This window comes from Caloenas nicobarica, chromosome 1, assembly GCF_036013445.1.
Source record: "Caloenas nicobarica isolate bCalNic1 chromosome 1, bCalNic1.hap1, whole genome shotgun sequence".
In the NCBI taxonomy this organism is placed as follows: Eukaryota; Metazoa; Chordata; class Aves; order Columbiformes; family Columbidae; genus Caloenas; species Caloenas nicobarica.
In genome coordinates this window covers 70,991,800-71,014,143 of record NC_088245.1, presented here as the reverse complement: position 1 = coordinate 71,014,143, position 22,344 = coordinate 70,991,800, and the positions used below count along the sequence as shown (strand labels likewise).

The 22,344-nt window shown below is 41.3% G+C and overlaps 1 protein-coding gene across 2 annotated transcripts; it reads right to left on the bottom strand.

Annotated features, from left to right (window-relative positions):
* Window positions 1–638: 638 nt before the first annotated feature.
* On the bottom strand, window positions 639–11,209 carry LOC135997360 (very long chain fatty acid elongase 4-like). 2 transcript variants are annotated; one of them, XM_065649886.1, is made up of 9 exons: window positions 10,929–11,209; window positions 9,915–10,029; window positions 9,289–9,354; window positions 7,448–7,635; window positions 6,289–6,369; window positions 5,348–5,404; window positions 3,837–3,951; window positions 2,942–3,069; window positions 639–1,553 (listed from the first exon to the last, which is right to left on the bottom strand). In XM_065649886.1, the coding sequence occupies exons 2-9, from the start codon at window positions 9,919–9,921 to the stop codon at window positions 1,383–1,385; spliced, it is 813 nt and encodes a 270-aa protein (XP_065505958.1). In that variant the 5' UTR covers window positions 9,922–10,029; window positions 10,929–11,209; the 3' UTR covers window positions 639–1,382. The 2 variants fall into 2 exon arrangements, with proteins under 2 accessions (XP_065505958.1, XP_065505968.1); XM_065649896.1 differs by lacking the exon at window positions 639–1,553 and adding an exon at window positions 3,410–3,564 and having other exon boundaries at window positions 3,006–3,069.
* Window positions 11,210–22,344: the final 11,135 nt, after the last annotated feature.

Here is a 22,344-nt window from a genome sequence, read left to right as displayed (position 1 = left end):
GGTAAGGCATCTAATTTACTAATTCTAATATTCTCTTTCAAGAGTTTTATGTTTCAACTGTGAACGAATCACTGTTCCATAATAATAGTTTTAATCAACAAAGGTAGACTGCAGTAAATAAACACTACATTTTAGTTTAAAATCTGAATTTAGCATTTTCAAAGCACTACCATATCAAAATTTTAACCGTATTTAACTGTCTGCAGATGAATATAAGTGCCAAAAACTAGTTGCAGTTGGTTTAAGACCAAAAAAGGAGCCAATAAGTGATACGATAAAGTTAATGGAGCTATGCAGCTTTGCACTAGCCAATGAATTTATTTTTTTTTTAATTTTATTTTATTTTATTTTATTTTATTTTATTTTATTTTATTTTATTTTATTTTATTTTATTTTATTTTATTCTATTTTATTCTATTTTATTCTATTCTATTTTATTTTATTCTATTTTATTTTAGTTTCTATTAACACTTGGACAAATTGGTAGTGGAGGTGGTTGCTTATTGTGAGGTAAAACTGTTAACCTTTGATGAGAAGGAAAATTTTCAAATGATGATGATAATAATAATAATGACGACAACAACAAATCGGAGGAAAAAAGTTATTAATAGGGAATCTCAATCTATTATTTCTATTTAAAAAATAGCATCTATAAGGAGTAACGCCAAGTAGTCTTCGTGCATTAAAAGCTCTCTATTGTTATGTAAGCAACAAAAGACAAACAAGCATTCCAGAAAGTGGCACATGATGATACTTACTGCATTACTTTCTTACTTAGAAACTTACGGTTTCCTTCATGTTTATGCTGATATAAAGTTAGAACATCAGGGCCATATAGCTGTCATTCACCTGAGTCCCAGTGGGAGCTTTCTGAATTGGAAAGGCTGGGATGCCGTGTACAGGTGAGCGCCTCCTGCTGTTCCAGTGATTTCCTGGCTGCTGCTTTTATCTGGGCACTGCTTTCAGGTTGGAGGTACCTGACCCTGCCTGATCTAGAAGGATAAGCTGAGATAGTCTTATGAATGCAAAGAAACCCTCCGTTAGCCTACAAAATGAGCCATGGTTGGATGCTAGATCTTGCAAACTGAGCTAACAGACAGAAGGAAAGGAGGAGATATTCTTGTGCTGATTTCACAAAGGCTGCTACGTTGATGACTACTTGTCTTGGCTTTGCAATTAAATGTGCTCCTCAATACCTTAATCCCTGAGTTTATGTCATTACTCTTTTCTTACTAACTTGAGATATTTGAAGGCAACTGTGACTCTGCACACAAGAGCCTCACACACACTCCAGAAATAAATTTACTTCATGCAACCATGTTACAAGCAGTAGAGAATGTGCAAGTTCATCAGACCATGCTCACTCTCCTCTTTGATTTTCTTTAAGTTAGTTTCTCCTTCTTTCCCCTAGTGTAAGTCCAATAGTAGAAGTGTAGGAAGAGAGCAATGAGGCTGAGGATGTAGAGGAAGACTGCAATGTTGAAGCCGTCGGGGAATGGGCATTCTGTGAAGAGGTTGTAGGAAGAATGAACAGCAATGGCTACAAACTGGCACTGGAAGAAGGGGAAAAAAGAAGCAGCCAGGTTAGGGATCCTACATGAGACATACCCCAACTGACCATTTGGTCCATCATAAAGAGTATCACAACATACAGTGTCCTCAGCCCAGAGTACCACCTGCTTGCCTCTCCTGATATCCCTGAAAAACTTGTCTTTCAAGCCCAACACAGTTTTCCCAACATGAAAGGCTGTAATGTGTCCACCAAACATTGATACTTGCCCACAGCTGCAAGGAACAGGTTTGGGATCCAGCCTCTCCCGCCTAGGAGAAGACCGTTGCCCTTGTCCCACTTCTCTGCCATGGGCCAGTAGCTGAGATCTTGGAATATGGAAACTAAAGGTGGGACACTCCTTCTCTTCCCTGATGGCAATCAGATTATTATACTCATAACGATTTTGATTTGCATTTTAGCTTACAGAGAAGAACTATAGATGCTACTTTTATTCATTTAGACATTAATCCTTTTAATTATTATTCTTTTTTACTAAGTCACCTATCTCAACATCCTGAACCAATGAGTCCTACCTACTGAAATTATGTTAAATAAAAACTGATTTCCTTTGCCATATTTTGCATTAAAAATACCTTTTCATTTCATGAAATGCTTTCTTGTTCTGCTTTCACCATTCAGGATAAATAAAATTCTCAACTAGCCTTCAGTACATCACTATTTTACACATACTCTAATCCTTCTTCCTTTTCTCTGGTAACTGCACACTTTTTGTTTGCAAAACCTCTGTTTGTGTGGTATTAACTCTCCCACATGCTTAACTATAATTGTTGTCCTTGCCTGGAACATTGCTTTTATGCTGTATCTTTGACAAACCATAGGGTTGTCAGGATTTGTCACCTCTTCAGAGAGGAGGAAAAGAAAACCCAGAGGGATTCTCTACAGAAAGAGTAAAACATACTTAACTCCCCTCTGCCTGCAGTTAGGCATATTTTTCCTTTTTGAAAAAACAGAATGAAGGCTGCCCAATCTCCTGCTCTGCTGAAAATCCAAAGTTTTCCCAAGCTACTGCCCCACACCTCTCAAAATCAACTGTGTTTTCAGGCCTCCTAAAGGGGAAATGGCTGTCATATACAACAGAAAAGGGAGAAGTTTAATTTTTATTTTTTCTTTCTCCTTTCCATTATAAAGGTGGGGGCTTATTAATTGATACGGTCACTGAAGTCCTCTTGCTAGTTTTTTGAGTACCATTCAGACCAGGTCACCAACCAGTTCACCTCTCGCAGTGGTACATGAGGACACCTAAGGACAAGGTGATTTCCATAAGCAGCAAACAGAAAGACTTGAGCCAGGTAGGAGACAGAGACAGACAGGAAGGGCCATAACACCCAAGACATGGAAGTGCAAAGATGAACACATGGAATTAATTACCAGCTGCATGATGGTTAGGTAACGCTTCCACCATAGGTAACGGTGCATCTGTGGTCCCAGGCTGGCCAGGGCATAATAGCCGTACATGAAGATGTGTACGAAGGAGTTTAGCATCCCAATAAAGAAGGCTGAGGGGTAAAGAAGTCAGGATGAACAAGACACACAAACCATTCAAGACTAACTCAGTGATGATTTCACAGCCACTATAATGATGCTTTCAAAATACATCATATATTTCCTATGCCTGAACGTTCAATCCATACACTGCCTAGGAAGCATGTCATATTCTCCTTTCTTCTTTCAGCATATATCCATCCTATATCTAGTGTTCAGAGACAAAGAAGAACTTCAAAGGCAGAGAATTCTTGATCTTCTGACCTAAGCATTTCATTCCATTTTGATTTCAAGGCCATGTTGCCAAAAGGGCTTCCCGAAAAAGAATACCTCAGAATCTCATACAGGGCCTACCTATAGTGGTCTAGTACTCTGTGTCAGCTTCATAGGCTTCTCTTTGGTGGAGCAAAATGGAGAAGCAGTCTGGATACAGACCCGAAAGGAGTGAGGACCAGGCAGAGCAGAAGAGCCAGAACCTGGGCTGAACGGGGACTGACAGAGCCACTGGTCTGGGTGGAGATACAAACAGACCTTGTATAGGATGTTATTGTTTCTGTTTGGACAAGAAATGACTGGCACATTCTTGTTCTGGATGAGGCAGTGAATATAGCAGCCTAAACAGCCCAAAGAGCTGAGCAGATGGTATCAACTGAAATGCACACATTTTTCACACTTTTGGAAATAGGTGAGCTTCCTACCTGCCAGTCAGCCCATCTGCACTGTTTATGCTATCTCCACAGCAGAAGAAAAACAGAAACACAAGGTGTCTATGGAAGCATACCTTGTCCTCCAGGCACATATTTGACCCCTGACCACCAGTTGAACAGCATAGTGCCATGATGGTACACATGCAGAAAAGTCACCTGTTCTTGTTTCTTGCGCAGGATAAAAAAAACCTTAAAGAAGCCAGACAAAGGAAAAATCTGAGTTGATGTGTTTAGACAAAAGATTTTACACTAAAAGTGATGAGAACAATTAATTATAATTTTGAATCTCCTAAACCTGTTTCCTCTGCTGCAGATAAAAACTGGTGAAATTCAACACATGCAATAGATCTTATATTATTTGGAATGGGGAAAAACTGGAGGGCAGAATTTGTCCCACAGAGCCCCAACAATTTTTATCTTGGATTCAGGTCCCAAGGTCCAAAGAGGACACATTTGAGTCCCTGACTGAACTTCCACATAATTTACAGATGTTTGGGTCTGCTCCTTTTCAGGACATAGTCTAGATGTTTACTGGTACCAAAGAATGATCCAAAGAAAAAGTGCTGCGTGGAATGCCCAAATCCTTCTGGAATTTGCATTAGTAAAGATAATTATTTTGTCACATGAATATGTGTCAGGTCACTGTATTTCAGCGTGCACACACACACACAAAAAGTGAATTTGCTTTTCCGGGGCTCAGGACTGACAAAAAGCTGCTTTTGTTGCTGATGAAAACAGAGAGAAAATTGGTCAAGTCACTGGCAATAGGTCTAGGAGGGCTCCACATGCTGATTCACTTTTCAGACAAGGTGTTTTCAACTTATCCGCCAAAGAGCACTAGACTGTGAAGTGTTAGACAAGCCAGGATACAACTTATTCCTGGTGACCAAGCAGAGAGATGGGATTCCCTTGTTAGTTCTGTCAGCTATTTATAATATAGGAGGAGACCTGACGACAAGCTGCAAGATGGCACTGTCTTCAGATGAACTTTCAATTTCACATGAGACACAAACCTTCAACCCACAACTCTGTGAAAATTTGCAGCAGCAAAAATACCAGGACACGTACATTCACAGTTTCTTTACTGCCCAGCTAACCACTGTTATTCAGCCAGACAGGCTATGGCAGATCCTGTGTGGCAGCCTTAACCAACCGCTAGCTGAGATTTTGAGGGACCACCCGGCAATAGCCACAGTGAAAGCTTCTCCCTTAGCCCTGTGGATAGGAGGGAATACCCACCCGTAGGAAGGGCGCTGCGGAGTGAATGCATGCAGCTACTGAGACAGACATGGGCAAACGGGAGGGCAGCGATTTATTTGTTCTGGAAAGGAGCTTTTGAGGAAGCCTGGCAGTATGATACCCAGTAGTGGTGCTGGACTCATGCAGGCCAAATGCTTTTTCAGCCTTATTCTCACAAACAGGCAGAGCAGAACAAATGGAAACAGCATTTACTGAAAAGCATCAACCAAATCAACACAGGATCAACCGAGGACATTAGCTTTTGGCATTCTGCCCCTTTCTGGCAAGGAAGTGATTTATTTACAGCAGCCAGTCCCGCTACGGAGCCGAGCCGAGCCCTCCTTACCGTATCAAGCAGCTCGATGACTTTGGAGAAGAAGAACCACCAACACACTCTTGCCATCTGCTGGGCAGCACAAGGAAACGCTGTTAGACCTCAGAGCAAAATCACTGCTCAGTCTCACTGCCTGAGATTTTCAACTCTGCACTGTATGAACACTGCTCACCTGGGATCAACAGCAAAAGAGGAAAGCTAAGGGGCTCTTTCATGACAGATTTTTTTTGTTTGTTTGGTTGGTTGCTTTTTTAATCTGGAGGTGGAATGGCATTCAGGGTTGCCTTGATAGGTTAGGTGACTGGTTTGCTAAGTTGCTTGCTCTTTGCCAGGACAAAGATGAGCTGCTCAGAAACTGTTTCTAGCCTGATGGCAATTTCTGAAAAACTGAAAAGCTAGTATTCATTCTTGCATCTGCTCAAAGCCTGGTTTTATTGGGAAGTAAAGCATAATACCTCTGAAATAAACAAGAAAAAACCTCATGCAGTATTTTGGAAAGCTGAAGCTGGAGGGACCCACCCATCCTGTGATGACCAGACAAGGAAGAGTTTTATACAAATCTCTCTGCTAAAAGAAATATTGAGTAAGATTTATATCTTGCAAAGCTGAGGATATAAAAAGTGTTTTTCTCACTGAAGGTGATCAGCCAGGATCTTTATATAGTCAATGGAAAGAGTCACATATATTTCAGAGGTAATTTGCAATATCTATACTAGACATCTATCTTCAGATGGTAGGACCACCCTCTCTTCAGTGATCAAAGAGGGAACTTAGAAGGCCATGTTGACTGAGATGATTAATTCATAGAGAAATAAAGCAAAGTGAAGTAGTTTTATAAGCAGAAAACTGGAGTAAAAGCCTTCTTAGGCATGCAAATTGCTATTTATGAGCAAAACAATCTGCATACCCATGGGAGGAGTAGACCCCAAGGCAAGCTTTGTATAGAACTGTACCCTCATTCCTAGTTCACTTCGGCTGTAATCCACTGGCTGGCACAGGTAGCTGTAGTTGGCCAAGACTGAAGTTACCAGAAACTGAAAAAAAGAAGAAAAGCAATAGAGATCCATTTTCTGTTCAATGCCATCTGTTCCAAAATGATATACATGTTAATGCTAAGGTAATAGGGTCTCAATCTCGTACTCACTGACAGAAAATCCAAGTAATCTATACAGCTGAACAAAGAGCAAAACAAAACACTTCACATCCTTGTTGGAATCTGAAAAATTGGTCTGGGCATGTTTGTACCTCTCTATGTAATCACTGGAGTGCTCCAAAATGCTTCAGTGGGAACAGTGAAATCTAGGTTTCAGAATCTCTCTCAAAATACAGTTTTCCTTTGCAAAGATCCCATACTGTTTTGTTTTGGTGGTTACATTTGCCTGTTAACTGGAAAACCAAAAACTGGACAAAGTAACCAGTATAACTGAACAACCAAGCACAGATCGAGTAGCATTTGCTAAAAAAAAAAAAAAAAAAAAAGGCAATTTGCTTTAACTAAATGTAACAGTTGTGTTATAAACTAAAAGGGCAAATTTGTTGGCATCAAAGTGTTTTTCAGACCTATTTCAGGCCTTGAAGAGTTTTCGTTGTCTTACATAAACTAGAGAAAGGCTTGTATTCTGGAAAGGCTTGTGCATTGAGAACAAGCAGTAAACAGTATCATCAATACTCTCAGCAGAAGGAAGCTGCAGTGTGCTTGGCACTCTTGGAGAGGACTGCGTAAGTCTGGAAAAGTGGTTCTTATTCTCAGAGATAGTTCCCTCATGAGCCAGACCTGAGACAAAATGAGGAGGTTCCACATCTCTGTGCCTATCAGGGAGACCTCAACTTTCAACTTGGTCATTCAGGAACCTTCCAATGCTATTTTTATGAATGAGAGGAAGATTGAGGAATGTGAGGAAAGGAGTGTAAGATTGAGAAACAGAAGGAAATGAAGTATGCTTTGGAAGTAACGCTTTCAACAGGGAAATACTCCTCTCGTGGCAAAACATAGACATGTGCAAGTCGGCTCCCACTGCTTTCATTCGAGTCCATCAGCAAAAGCTGTTGAAATGACTCTGACTTTCAAACACTTTCCAGATGCTTACCTAGGATCCAATCTTGTCTCCTCACCTCGTAAAACATGTAGCTTGATAATGTCATCATGGCTAGATTGTAGGCGATCAGCAGGCCTCGCAGCTTCAGTGGTTTCCGCTGACGCATGTAGAAGGGTCCCAGAACCAAGACAAAAAGGTAGGAGGCAAAGAGAAACATGACTGGAAGTGGAGAGTGGACCAGGAGCCACGGGTCTGTCCTTGGATCTGAAAAGCAAATCACACAGCCAAAGCTGGCACATCCCATACACAGTATGGCAGATATACTTAATTACTTCCCCTCAGCATGCTCTCTGCAGCATGCTCTCTGGCAAAAAAGAAAATTGGTATCTCATGTGTTTGTACAAAGCAGTACCACAGTCCTTCTCCTACCCTGGAGCTCCATGTGCCAGTTTCTGCTCAAAGACACAGCATTCAGGTTGGGACCGTAGTACTAGCCGGCTGCTCTGCTCAGCACCAGTCTTCTGCAGCACAGCAGTCAACAGACCTTGCCTGTCGCGAGCTGGAGCCCTCACCACAGGCTGCAAGACTGTCCCACACACTGGTGAAAGAAGTAGTTCAAGACACATGCAGCAGGGATGCACAGAACAAACCAAAGAGTTCTTGGATTTTCAGGAGTGGAAATCTTTACAGCTAAATGATAAAATCGCTTCAGTCACTCGTGCTGTTTCCTTCCTGCCCCACAATGCTCAGGATGCTCTGAAATTCTCCACCTCTCCATTTTTATATCTATTTATAGGGTAGACTCTCTTGAAAGCATGCCATTTCACTGGAAAATGACAAAACACTTCTCCCTGCTAAAACTGCTTTTCAGTCCTGCAGGAAAGGGAATCTCAACATATTGTCTGTCATGCCAGCTCCTCCTAAACCTGCCTCATCCCTGACCCACAGAAATGCAGGATACATTGTATCTGCAAAGAAAATCCAGTTCCCATTCATGCTTCCCATCCCTATTCCCATTGTGGTCACTGCTCTGCTAAACTCCCTCAGCATCTCCTTTTGCTTCCTGACTTGCCAGTCCCAAGTCCCAGAACCTTCTCACTGTTCTAGCCCCAGGAACCTTGCAGAAGGCCTCTGCTGAATTTTAGTCCTTGGCTTACTGGTGAGCCCATGGGCATCAGGGTATTTTTTTTAAAATGCCATCCTAGCCCACATGACTCTGTTAATTCACATCCCTTCTAAACCTGCCAGTTCTTCACTATTCCTGTTATGGGCTGTGTCAAGAGCCACATTTAACAGTCCATCAGCAGTCCTGAATCCCAATTTAGACTCTCTTCTGAAATTCAAGTTCTGAAACATTTACAGCCTGAGCACCATGCCCGATGTCCTTCTCCCCATCGAAGCCACCATGTAGGCCTGCCATTCTACCTTCATGCCATTTTCTGGCTTTTCCTTGCATTTGAGGATCCAACAGAGCCCTGTGGGAACAAACTGGACCTGCAGAACCCCTAGCTATTGAAGATCTGAAGTGCAAAACTGAACTGCAAAATGTCAAATCTGAAACACTGAGGACTGGTTTCTGTCAATATTTCATTTGATAACAGGTTTTACTGGCATCCCTGAGCACATATTGCTCATCGTCCCGTCAGAGCCTGTTGTACATTGAACAGAAAGCTTCTGAGAGTTCCCAACTACAGGCAGGGGAGATCCCCCATCCCTTCATTCCTTACTGTGATCCAGCTGGAGGGTCCTTGAGATATATTTCAAGACTTAAAGAAAGTTTGTGATCATGGAGAAGTGAAAATCTGCCTAGTGAAAAAAAATGTGATCTCGTATGAGGATCATGTTCCTTCTAGGTTTGTTCTTCATGATCACGCTACTTATGTGGAAATACCTGTTTGAGAGGGCATCTCTACCTACCTCCACTTTCAAGGACCCAGTTGTAGAATTCCTTAGTTTTCTCCCAAGTTGAAGCCATCACAAGTTCTGGAAAGAAATAAAAATTAGTATCCCCAGGATCAGGTTAACTCCATTTATCCTAGCCTTGATTGAGTCTTGAATAAGAAGGTTCCTTAGACAAAAGCTCAGGACTACAGCTAATGAAAATAAAATAGTTTGCTCTCTGTAGAAATTGGAATTTTGGACAAGGATTAGAGTCACGTTTTAAAAAGGAAAGAAGACAAACCCCTCTAACGATTAGCTGTTTAACTTCTATTTCCAGATTTTGATATTTTGTTGAAGTTTCACCTCTAGAAACATTCTAAGTAGCTGCATGCAAAATACCAGAGCCAGGAGCTCTGTGTATCATGTTGGGAAATCAATCACATGATATTTTTTCTAAAGCAATGTAGGCACAGCATTCACGCAAGGACACACACCAGGTGGCATAACTGCATCCTTCTGCAGGCATTCTTGGAGATTCACAATGCTAGCAGGCACTTTGGAATTAATTCAGTACTGCTGCAGCTCCAAAGATGTTAACCGAGCTATAGTAGTTATTTGGCTCTCTGAGGCCCAGTTTATATATTAAGTTTGTTTTGATTTACCTTGCATAAATTCAATAATAGAGTATATTAAAGTAGAATACTCATATATAATATGATGCTCCTCCTCTTCTTTTCTTTAGCAGGGAGACCTTTTCGATGGCATTTGGAAGTTCACCTAGAAAACATTACAGTTACTTTCAATAGCTAGTTCTCTTCATTAGCAAATACATAGGACCAGCTTTCTTCCACTTTCATCTCCTCCTGGTACTGTGGAAAGCACATTTTCACCTTTGACTTCTCATAGACTGCTGAGTATAAGAGTACTCATACCTCTTTCGGACCTGTCCCCTACTCTCCTGTTCTTGCTGAGTCCCTGCAGCACAATAGTTTGTGCATTAGACAGCAGGGAATACTGTAGTCTAATATAAGGCCTCTTATACTCGTATAAATGTGTTTTAAGGAGCCTTACAAATAGAAACAGTTTCCTAATACACAGATCACATAGTTCGTGGAACTACAAATGCATAGCGCATGCCTGGCACTGTTTACTAACTGTACTTTTGACTTTGCACATCAGGATAAAACTTGTTAAAATTAACAAGGCTTGGCTGTATCCCAGCTGTATACAGATTTACTCTGGAGAAACATAACAATCAACAAAACTTGCTATACCTACACCTCTGCAGACCTCACAGCCTGACATGCAACTGCACACACAGCACTGTGTCAGTGACAGAAACATACTTGCACGAATTTCTCTCCTGCAGTCAATCACTGCAGCCGAACCACTTTTTGGTGTGTTTTTCTGACACATGCCCCAAGACCCTCAGCACGAGCATGTCTGGTACACATCCTGACACAGAGACACATGCCCTTGTAATCCACGCAGGATCTGCCAGCAGGGAGATTAGTCAGTGATTATCAGCTGGCTCAGAGTCAATCCAGCATGGATTTCATATGGTTACATGCCCTCAAACATTCCATACACATTCCGGTTCATTCTACTCCCTTTGCTTACTCTGAACCATCAGCCTGTAATGAATGGGAAAACCCAAGAATTCGGAACAGACTCACCCCAGCAGTGCAGCTGGCTTCTAGCTTCCCTTTCTTCAGTGTTGTCCTCAGCTGTATGCTCCTCTCACTCTGGGTGGACGTGGCAGGCAGCAAAACGAGAAGCTGAGAGAGCGTGTGTCATTAAGCAGACACTGTGCTCAGCTTTCTTCTCTGCAACTGAAGGTGAGTACATCACCTGCTGGATCTCACACAGATGTGGTGGATCTTCATGTCTCTGAAGAACGTAGCACAATTCAAAGTTTCCCACCATAAAACCACTGTGAGCTGCAGGCACCGTGGTGTTGTCTTGTAACTTTGCCAGGGTGGAGGTTACATCACATACTCCTCCCCCTCCCTCTCTTGCCTCTCCCCACATGATTTATCAGATTAGGGGACTGGGAAGAGGAGGAAAACAAATGCGGAAGAGAACTGGGATTCCGCAGGAGTGAACACTGACTTTTAGTGTCATGCTTGGGAGTCTGGCCAAGTGGGAATCAGGCCAACGTTTCTTCTGCAGGTTTCTTCAGGACACATCATGACAGCTTTTCAAACAGTAAAAGATGAGGAATCATGCCAGGACAAGACCCTGGGAAACAGTCTGTTTGGAGCACTCCTTCAGTCCATCATAGGGGGCTGTCAACGAGCCTTTGTGCTACCAAAATAAGTCCAAATCACAAAAAGAGGGAGCAGAGAACAGTGGGAACACCCACTTACTCAGAGAAGGCAGAGCAAACTCAACTGGAGTCAATCCCTCATGTCCAGACTCTATCCCTGGGGGAGTCACATTTACTGTTTTTAAAGATACATGGAAAAATGTTGAGGGGTTTGAAAATGATACCAAGTTCCCCTCTCTGTCATCTCCAGCAACCATATAATGGAAAAACACAGAGAGCCTTAGTTGGCAGTGGCTCAAGTCAGTAACTGCAGTGTATGTGACTCAGTTCCATGTGGAGGTACCGATTCAGAGCCACCAAGAGGTAACACAAAGCCTGGTGATGGGATTCTGCTTGGTCACCTGGGGTGTACCTGCACCTGGGGTGTAGATATGCCCTCTTACTTTCCCAGTGGGCACAGTTTATTAGCAGAACTCTTGAAAAAGAGGGTAGCATCATACCTTGTACCACTATGTTGTGTCTGTCACCAGATACATGACAAGCAAAGCATCAAAGATTAGCTTTTCAAAGCAGGATAATTAGACATACCATGTGATGGTAGTTTCTTGGTGATGCTGCTGGGCAGTTACTGTGTTTCCATGACTGGTGGAAACTATGAAAGAAAGTAAACAGATACTTTTGGAAAAGGTGATTTAGGGTCTAGGCTTTGCATTTTGGAGGTCAGGAGGTCAGAAGAGCAACTCGGGTTAGGAGAAGGTTTGACTGATCTTTGATGTCATATTCATTAGTGGTTTTTTTGTTGTTGTTTTGGTTTTGGTTTTGTTTGTTTGTGGGGGTTTTGTTTGTTTTTTTGTTTTGTTTTTGGTTTTAAATCCAGTTTGTTTTTAATTCAGGTTCAGGAAGACAATGATTGTTAACTTTACATACAATTTTTTTGCAGAGCTTCCTATAAAGGCCCTTTATAAGAAGTCTGTAATTGCTGATTAACCAGCAGGATTTGTTTCTAAAGTTTTGGTGCCCAAATACTTAAAAATGTTCAGTCATTTATCTGTGTGAATCAATGGCAGTAATAAACCAGACCAGCCCTTTCTATCTGTCTATTATGTGTAGAAGGGACTATATTTTATTAGTCCTATCTGGCAACTTTAAGCAGTGTTTGTTGAGCTATTCGTATTGATGTATGAGACTCAGAATTACAGACACAAACTTTTCCATCAAAATTTTTTACCCTGCTGAAAAAAATGCAGCTGGAGTCAATTTTCACAAACATATTTCATTTGGGCCAAAGTATTTTATTGTTCCTGTAAACTGAAATTTAAAAAAAAATACCATGAAGCATGTTCCATTTTTTAAAACCTGCCCCGTTCCTGAAGTATTCTCAGTGGTACAGTTGCAGATGTTCACTAGCACAGCTGGCAGATGGAGAGATGACATCAGTAACACGGTACTTTTACACTCCAAGAATGAGTGTCCTTTGATGGATGTCAATACAGCTGTGAGGGCAGCTCTGTTGGGACCACGCACAAAAGCCATTGGGGCTTTCAGTTTCAACAAAAACTCAGTAGAAAAAAACATTGCTCCTTCACTGATTAGGGGAGCTCTGAATGTCAAACTGAATTGGATTTTTCATTCAGTGACTTGTCAAGAAAAAAGGGTTTTGCAGAACATAGATTACAGCCATAGTAATAAGCAACTCAGTTATGTACAATATGTGACAGATCAGAGAAGTCAGTCAGAGATTTAAAAGATTGTATATTCCAACCTTTTAAAAATCTGAATATCTCCTGCATATAATATGGGTGTTTGCCGCAAAATCATTGTCAATAACAAATACCAACAGTAAAATGATTCTGATAGCTTCTAGATAATGCAGATTTTGTTATTTGGTCCTCTGATTGTTGTTCGATCCAGATAAAACTAGTAAAAGCACAAATTAACAAAACAGACCTATTTCAATACTTGGGAAAGACAAGGAGCAGTGGGCCAGATTCATCTGGATATCCACGCTATGCCATGCTGATGCTCTCAACACACAGCAAAGGCTTATTAGATTCGACAGGCCTGTGTACTTTGCTTTTTCTATCTACACTTCATATGAAGGAGTTGTACTGTGGTTCACATCTGAAGTCCAAAACCTAACAGGTTCTAACCTCAACTCTTGTAGCAATGCTCTTTGTAGCTGTGAGCAATGTAATTAACTCTCTGAGACCAAAAATACTTATCCACCCAAAAAGTTTATTTTACTATAGATAAAATTGCTTGAAAAATGGCAACTGCTTCTTGCTATTAATTCAAGCTGTTACATCAAATTTAAGACCTATTTTTTACTTTTCCAGTCTTTAAGCTGTTAGTATGTTATTATCTCAGTTACTCACTGAATCCAGGCCAAGCCCTCTAGGGCAGGTAATTCTCAGATCTGATATCCCATTTATGTTCACTTCCACAGTGTTACAAAGGTATATGCCATGCTCATACCACACCAATAAGCAAAACCAAATCCGCCTGAAAAAAAAATGACTGAGTTTTCCAATCAGGCAAACTGACTTTCTGTATCAGCTTCTAAACTGCAGGGATGCATGGGATGATAGTGAAAGCAGTGAAAGACAAGATCTCTTCTGCAGTGGAACACATGCTTAAGTGATATCACCAGACTGCTGAAATCAATAAAACACCGAATAATGGCAGCAGGAATATAAGGCTGGATTGTAGACTATCAAACCAGTTAAGGCACCACAACCTTAACTACCAGCATACATTCTAAGATCTGAGGTGGCTAGATACCTTCTAAAAGTTGCGTATGCCTGTCCCTTGGAAAACTTGAATGGCATCAAATCCACCTCATGTGCAGTTTAACTGAACCAGATCTCTCCAGTGTTTTGTGCATGCAGATATTCATATGTAGTGTTTTATATGCAGATATTTCAAATTACTTGTAACTTATGTATGAAACTTATGCCACCTGAGCAGGGATGAAGTCCAAAGGAAGATATACACCACCAGTTGGCAGTATATATCTCAGGTGGCCCTTTCCTGATCAGCTTCATCTGGCATGGAGGGTGCTGGAGATGGAGGAAAGCTTCAATAAGATGCAAATGTCATAGCTGCAGATGCCACAGCACAGGAAGGAAGGCAAAAAACCCCAAATTCAGCTCATATCCACATCTGCACTTTTGCTGCACAAAGTCTACAGCCACTTATTGGATAACATAAGTCTTAGGGTGAGTGTACCTAAGTTATGAGAAGTTAAAGGACAGGATCATACTGTTAGCACTACCAGCAGATGAAGCACTACTTTACTCCTTGGCAAGACTGGCCTCCAAAGAAAGCTCTGAACTTCTGGAATGGCATCTTCATGAGCATATTTGTTGAGAGAGGTCCGTGTAATCTCCACTGCTCTCTGCTCTTTAACAATCACATCAGCTTTCCATTGCTAACAATAGAAATAAATAACAGCTGTTTTTATGAGTACTCTCTCAACAATGGGTAACATAATAATAGATGTTTTTACAGCAATAGAATTTTCTGCAGAATAATAATTGAATGACTCAGTTTGTTTTGCTAATACGCAATTACTAGCTTATATATGTTTCTGGAGCAATACAGTGATTTCAGGTGACAATCAACCACAATTAAAATACTCTGATAACCTAACCAAACTTTTCAGTATGTTTGGGTCTAGTCCACAAAGCTCTTGTGCAAGAAAAAATCCAAACATTTCTGTTTAGAGCAAACAGAAGCCGTTAAGATGCACAGTGAAGCAACTGAAGGAAGAAGCTCCTTCTGCCTCTCACATCATGCAAACAACTGCACAGATATTGGAAGGTTTAGCACAGATTACGGGAAGAAAGGTTTTGGTAGAGGTACTGAGTAGCCTGTTGCTGTGCATAGAACTGGAAGTTTACAGCAGCTGTTGTGCAAATTGTGGTCTCAAAAAACCCAGAATTTTAATTTAACCAGCATAGATTTTTCTGTTTAATTATTCTGCATACAATATATGAAGCACACGATATATGAAGCATACTCTGTGGTCTCAGAAAAGTCATTCAGCCTCTCTGTGCCTCAGTTTCCAAATCTGTAAAACAGAAGGAAAACTTGCCTATCTATCTCACAGGAGTATGGTGAAGGTGACCTGCAGTTAGTGCACAGCCATATGAAACATGTTGTGCCCATTTTGGTGCAAAACCAGGGTTCTACTTCTGGCTCTGAGGCTAGTATCGCTGTGACCTTGGGTAAGTGATTTCAGGTAGGAATCATCTTACAAGACACTTCAATTTAGGTGTCTATATACAAGTGTCTACATCTGATTTAGCTCCTATTATACTTAGGGCAACTCTAAGGACTGATTCAGCTGCCCACACATAGGAACCTATGACTTTCAGGGTGCCTTAAAGTATCTCACCTGACTTCCTGAGGCTCCAGTAGGCAAAGGATTCCTGCAGGTTCTGTGCCATATCTGTGAGCTCCACATGGATATCAGAGCCATTGTAACACATCTTCAATGGGACTAGATACCTGTGTAGTGGTGTCTGAATTGAGTCCTCTTTGCTTCTACACCCATCTTTTGTCAGTCTGGACTACTTACTTGACCAGTTCTTTGAAGTAAGAATCTTCTCTCATTACGTGCTTTTGTGACCAAGCATCAGTCTTGGTTGCAGGAGCCTGAAACAGCCCTGTCTCCAAAAGTACATTCCCAAACAACTTCTAGGTCTAGAGAACTCAGAAACCTTTGACTTTCATCCCAGAATCTACTAACCATTCATCATATCTTGAATCAGTATTATTTCAAAGTTGGACTATAATTGGTAAGAAATGAATTAATGCTGATCCCAAACACCATTCAAAAACCTCCCAGAAATGAGATGAAAAATATGTCTTGACCAATCAGGTAATAACAGCCTCTTATTAAAACAAACAAACAAACAAACAAAGCCAATCAACCAAGCAAACAAAAAGAACACCTGCAGCCTTTAGGGGTAGTGATAGCAACAAGGGTTTTATGCTAAGATCCTGGCAAGAAGTAAGAAGCCAAAAGAAAGAAAAGGTGGAACTGATGAACTTTTATTTGTACATCAGGTTGGGGGTTATCTCACCTAGTTTTATATGCCCAGTTTTGAACTGGTGAATCCAGGACCTAGAAATAGTTGCACAGAGAAATAGGATTTTCTGGTAACCTACTTCTCTGCTGTAACTTAGATGTCAGTCTTAGAAAGGAGTTGCCTTCTGGACTTGCCCCTCTCTCTTCATTTGTAATAGAAGGAGTCACTGACAATGAACTCTGAATCACAGCAGTAAAACTGGAAGAAAGAATCCCAACCCAGTGGATGCCGGGAATATTGTTCTAGTCCTAGAGCTCTGCAGAGCACACAGAATGAACTAGCTTGTTCAAAGCCTCTGATATAAACAGCATATGGATCTCCAAAAGCAGACCTCCTAGTATTTACAATATACATGAGCCATGGGCAGAACATACGTTTAATTGCTGCTGCAACTAGTGCAATATCCACATAATAAGACTACAGTACTGTGGCTGTCTGCTTTGGAATGATGACCTCTGTCTATTGTTTTTCCATCCAAAATTAAGGGAATATTAAACCTTTGTAAACCTCTCTCTTTGTAATACTTGAATGTTTCAGTTCTTTTGAGAATTTTCCTCTTCCATTTCACTCCCACACAAAACAATCAATGGCACTGAACTGAGAAATTAATTCTGACCAGCTGTTCCTATTGAAGGGTAAGTACATAATAGTACTTACCACTGAGCATCCACTGCCATTGGAGCAGGGATTTTTTTTCCTGCCTGTACCCTACCTTCTAATATTCCACCACTGTGCACACATAGCTGATCAAACATGCCAGTCACACTAGATGCTATTTCAGAGGCTGGAGAGAGATACAAATGGTGCATATATTTTGTGCAAGTCACCTACAAATGACTGGGGTTCCCACTATAGGAAAGAGGATGTTGTTGTAATTGAAATGCTGGCATTAGAAGCAAATAATGGGCACTCTGGTTTTGAAATCAGATGCTGTGAATTACCACACCAACATCTGTCAGCCTCATGAGGATTCTGAAAGTCTAAGACATCTCTTGCTTTTCTTGTTTGCCTGGCAGATACCCATATCATCTTCCCAATGCAAAGATGTCTACATCAAATTAGTCTTACCTAAATCTCTCTGTGATGCCACCACGTTTGCTTCCCCTTCTGTTTCAGCCCTACACCTGGAGGAACCTCCCCACAGAAATGAGCATGGCTATTGCCTCACTCCTTTTCATCTTCAAATCTTTCACTCTAATTATGTCTGCAATTCGCTGGCATGTGGTGGTCAACAGGCAACTGCCAAACTAGGATGTCTCCCTAGCTCTTACCACTTTACTTTCTTTTCCCATGTTGCCTACTCCTACCTTTATCCTGTCCATGTCTGCAAAGCACTTGATTGTGTCTAACGTGCAGATTGCAAGATCTCCAGGGTACAATTCCCTGTGCAGTGACTATCAAAGTAATTATAGTAGCAATAAAAATTGAGGATGCAAAATCCTCCTTCCTCCTTCAATGATCTGGTACATCTGCTCCCAGTGATCTGGAAGCCAAGTAGAACAGATATTTATAGGAGCCAGAAAATGAACAACTCAACTTTCCAACTTCTAATGGTGGATTGTGTAGCCAATAGGTAGTACATAATGTTCTGATCTCTGTTCTTCTGATGCAATTAATGTTTGGAAAACGGCAGACGCCTTCCTTCAATTGCCTTACATTTAAAATAGCAAAAAAGACTCAGTTTTGTTATGGCCTGTCCTTAGTCTCTATCTGTGCATGGCCTATGTCAAATAGAAGACTTTGCTTTGAGTTAACATAACTCATAACAAAAGGCACAGTGATGTGAAATCTTTAATGAAGCAACATACCTTCCTTCAAACTGAAAGGGTGGCAACTTCCTGACTGGGAAGAACTTAATCTGGATTTCATACAGTGCTCTCACAGCAATGAAAACAGTGTGGACAGTCACTGGAGAAAAAAATAAATATGCTATTCCCCCTCAGTTTATTGCAGAAAAAGGATGCAGTTGTGACTCTAGACCTGGCAGACTCCTTAGGCTAACGGTGAATCAGCCAGTAACTAGCAAGGTCATATGCAGTCAAACAGCTGCAGAGCTGCACCGTGAAATTGAGTGACGTGAATCCTTTGTAACTCCCTGAGGTGTTATGAAGCTTAATAACTGTTTACATATGCTTGGAGATCTTCAGATAAAAGACAATATGTTCATGGGAAGCATCATTAATAACACTGTTGCTGTTGGCTAGTACAGTCCTCATAAAGGTGACAACAAATTAGCCAAAGGAACACACAGGAATACTCTCTCCTCCTGCTGCAGTACACACAATGGGAAACCTACTGCTTTCCTTTCCCCTGCAATAGCACTACGTACTAGGGAAAGTTAACCTAGCCTATAGCCAGAGGTCTTGTCATATTTGCAGGCTATAGGCCAAATCCTGAGTGATGATGTGGACTAGCAATCCTGCTCTGGTAGCTCAGTACACTTCAAGCTGCAATATAATTCAGCCTTCCTTCCTATCTTAACTACTGTAAGAAGTTTGGAACTGATCCATTCAGGACTGTACACATTCCTGGGCTTGTGGTTTTGTCCCTGTTGCCCTTCAGTGCTTTGGAACACAGTTTTCTACATACCAGTATAAGAAACACTCTAAATAACAGCATATACTCCTAACTGGAAGTCAACACACTACCCTTCTGAGAGGAAAATGCCGATCTCTGCCAAAGGAGATACAATGCAGTACAAAGCAGACATTGACACTGGAATGAAACACTGTTTCTGAGTATGCAGATCACATACCTCTGTCTCATTTGTTTGTTAAAAAATGGATGGTGTACAACTTGTTCCCTCCATGTCTAACACATCAAAGATGCCTTTCAAATGACTTTCTGTCATGAGGAGATTTAGATAATTAAAACATGATATAATGACTGTAGAGCCAGCAATGGCCAAACTAATGATATAAAGAACCATAGAATCATAGGATGTCCTGAGTTAGAAAGGACCCGTAAGGATCATCGATTCCAACTCCTGTCCCTGCATATGACAACCCCACAGTTCACCCCATGTGTGTGAGGGTGTTGCCCAGGCTCTTCTTGAACACTGTCAGTCTTGGGGCCATGACACCTCCCTGGGGAGCCTGTTCCAGTGCTCCACCACCCTCTGGGTGAAGAACCTTTTCCTAATGTCCAAACTAAACCTCCCCTGGCACATCTTCCTGCCATTCCCTCGGGTTCTGTCATTGGTCACCAAAGAGAAGAGATCACCGCCTGCCCCTCCTCCTCCCCTTGTGAGGAAGCTGTAGCCATGATGAGGTCCACCCTCAGTCTCCTCCAGGCTGAACAAACCAAGTGACTTTAGCTGATCCTTATATGGCTTCCTCTCCAAACCCTCCCCCAACTTTGTAGCAGCTAAAAAAAAAGACCTGTTTTTGCAAAAAGTGTTCACATCATTTATGGGCTTCCTTAAGACTAAAGAGATTGTGCACTCAAATTCCAAAAATATGCTGATGGTTGATAGTTCCATCTCTATACTAAGCAGGTAAAGCAAAAGCACAGATTTAAAGGTTTCCTTCTGCTCCCTGCAAAATCATATCTAAAGGTATCCATTTAGGGCTGTCATAAGTGAAAGCATGTTGCCAGCATAATTAGCCATCAGGCTCGTTTGTGCAGTGCCATAATTGCCCTCCACATAATTCATCAGGAGGCCCCTCCCACCCCACTTACAAATAGATTCACTTTGCGATTTCACAGCCTCTTCTGCCTAGCCCTGTTCCCCAGGAGTAGCAGCTTAACCAAACAACAGCTGCCACAATAAAAGGTGATGAGTGAAGGGCATAATGTGACATCAGGGTACTTGCAGTCATATTCTAGGAGGCTGGCGATACAGAAAGCGAATTCACTCAGCAGTGAAGGGCAGACAAGAAGGTTTCCACTCCTGTGAGAGGCACTGATTAGTCATAAAGGTGATAGACCAATTGTAGTCCTAAATTAACAGAATAGCCTGCCCCTCAGCAGTATCAGGGAATCAATTCTGTTCAGTCCCTTTTGTGTCAGTTAGATGGATTATCAGAGAGATCATGTACATCTCAGGCAAACATTAATCCTCTGTGAGCTACCTGGAAGTCAGCCATAGATGCCAGGGCTCAGTTGTGGACTAGGGACTGATGCCAGTTATTTTATTATCTGATTTTTTTTCCATGTAGCCAGGAGCCTTTATTCATGTCTCAGACATCACAGTCTCTTTTGCTGTACTTGGGAACATTAAGCAGCTGCATCTGCTGTAAAACCAATGTTTTAAAAGTTGGTGTGCATTGTCTTAGCAATAATGGCAGGATGCCCTGCAACTGGGTTGTTGGGCTAAACGAAGTAATTTTTTTATCATAACTGAGTACTACTTAACAGTATGGTGGGGCTTTTCTCTTCTCCCACAGAATTTCCTGAACTGGCTGTGATTTCATCTCACTGGTAAGAAGCCGAAGACATTAAACTTGTCTTCAAACATAGCTATGAACGGGTGTGTAAATATAGGTAACATGAAGAGAGATTGTTTCTAAGCTTGTGGCTGCAGATTGCTAGAATTTCACTGTGGGTCATGTATGGGAACATTTGAGAAATATTGGTGCTATTTGTACCAAAATGGTACAACTCGCATGTCACATAGACAGGATAGGAGAGTGTAACAGGGAAAACCAAAAGAAAGCAATAAATGAGTGTCTGAAAGGATGAGTAGGTTCTTTTTCACTCTACCCGACAAACTTCAAGAACACAGATTCTTCCTTCCCTGCATGATAAGGAGAGATAAAGAGGATCTAAAGCAATTTAAGCACAAGAGAATTCATCTTACAGTGACACATTCACTTCCAAATATGATGTTCTGACTTAAATGCCTACTTCAACAGAATTTTACCTTCTTCTGCCATCACTTCTTCCATGACCCGTGGTCATACAGAGATTTTGTTGTAGATTCTGCTTATACATCCCCTTAGTCACTTGCCTTCCAGAAAGACCCTTTCCAGTCTGCTTAAGCTTTACTCCCCAGTTCTTTATTACCCAAATATACAGTATTTTAGTTGTTCACTTCTGACGCCTCTCAAATTTGCCTAATTCTTCACTAAAATGCAGTGACCGATGATGAATCCCATCATCCAATACAGAACACCTAAGTGGAAAAAAAGGTGGAATAATTTATCTAACTTTGATCACTTCTGACACTCCTCCCTTTTTTTACATATAGTACTCCTATCAGCAATGTTTAATAAACCATTAACTCCCTTAAAAATGTAGTAAAATGCTAAGATTGAGGCATTCCTGGTTATAGCATGTCAATCCAGTCTACTACAGCCCACAGCTTTCAGTTATTCCTGTGTGAGCCAGCTGTGTTTACCTTCACTCTCTCACTGGTATCACTCCTATAAAACGGGACTAAATTCCTTACAGGCAACCTGTGAGCCTTTCCAGCTCACTAACGTTTATGCAGTATTTTGAGATTCTTCCATTCAGAGAGACTGTATAGCAACCACTGGCCTTGTTACTATCAATGTTTAATATATGCAGGTATTTCTGTCTCTGTTCTGCCAAGCAGACATAATTTCACTCCACACCTTCGATCCTGTTTGAGCTTCATTATCACTTTCTGCTTAATACTATCCAAAACACAGGGGTCGTTACCTTTACATCCTCCAAATAATCGCTCTTTCTGTTTCTTCACCTGCAGTTCTCTGATCATTTGAACACAAGCTTGAGAAGAAAGAAGGTAATAGAAATAGTACA

What these genes read in the sequence shown, in the direction of transcription:
- LOC135997360 (XM_065649886.1), bottom strand. An exon ending in CTGGGTCCTTGAAAGTGGAG is followed by an intron (nt 7,636 to 9,288) that starts GTAGGTAGAGAT and finishes TTTGCTTTTCAG; the next exon opens with ATCCAAGGACAGACCCGTGG. An exon ending in GAAGTGAACTAGGAATGAGG is followed by an intron (nt 5,405 to 6,288) that starts GTACAGTTCTAT and finishes GCTGCCCAGCAG; the next exon opens with ATGGCAAGAGTGTGTTGGTG.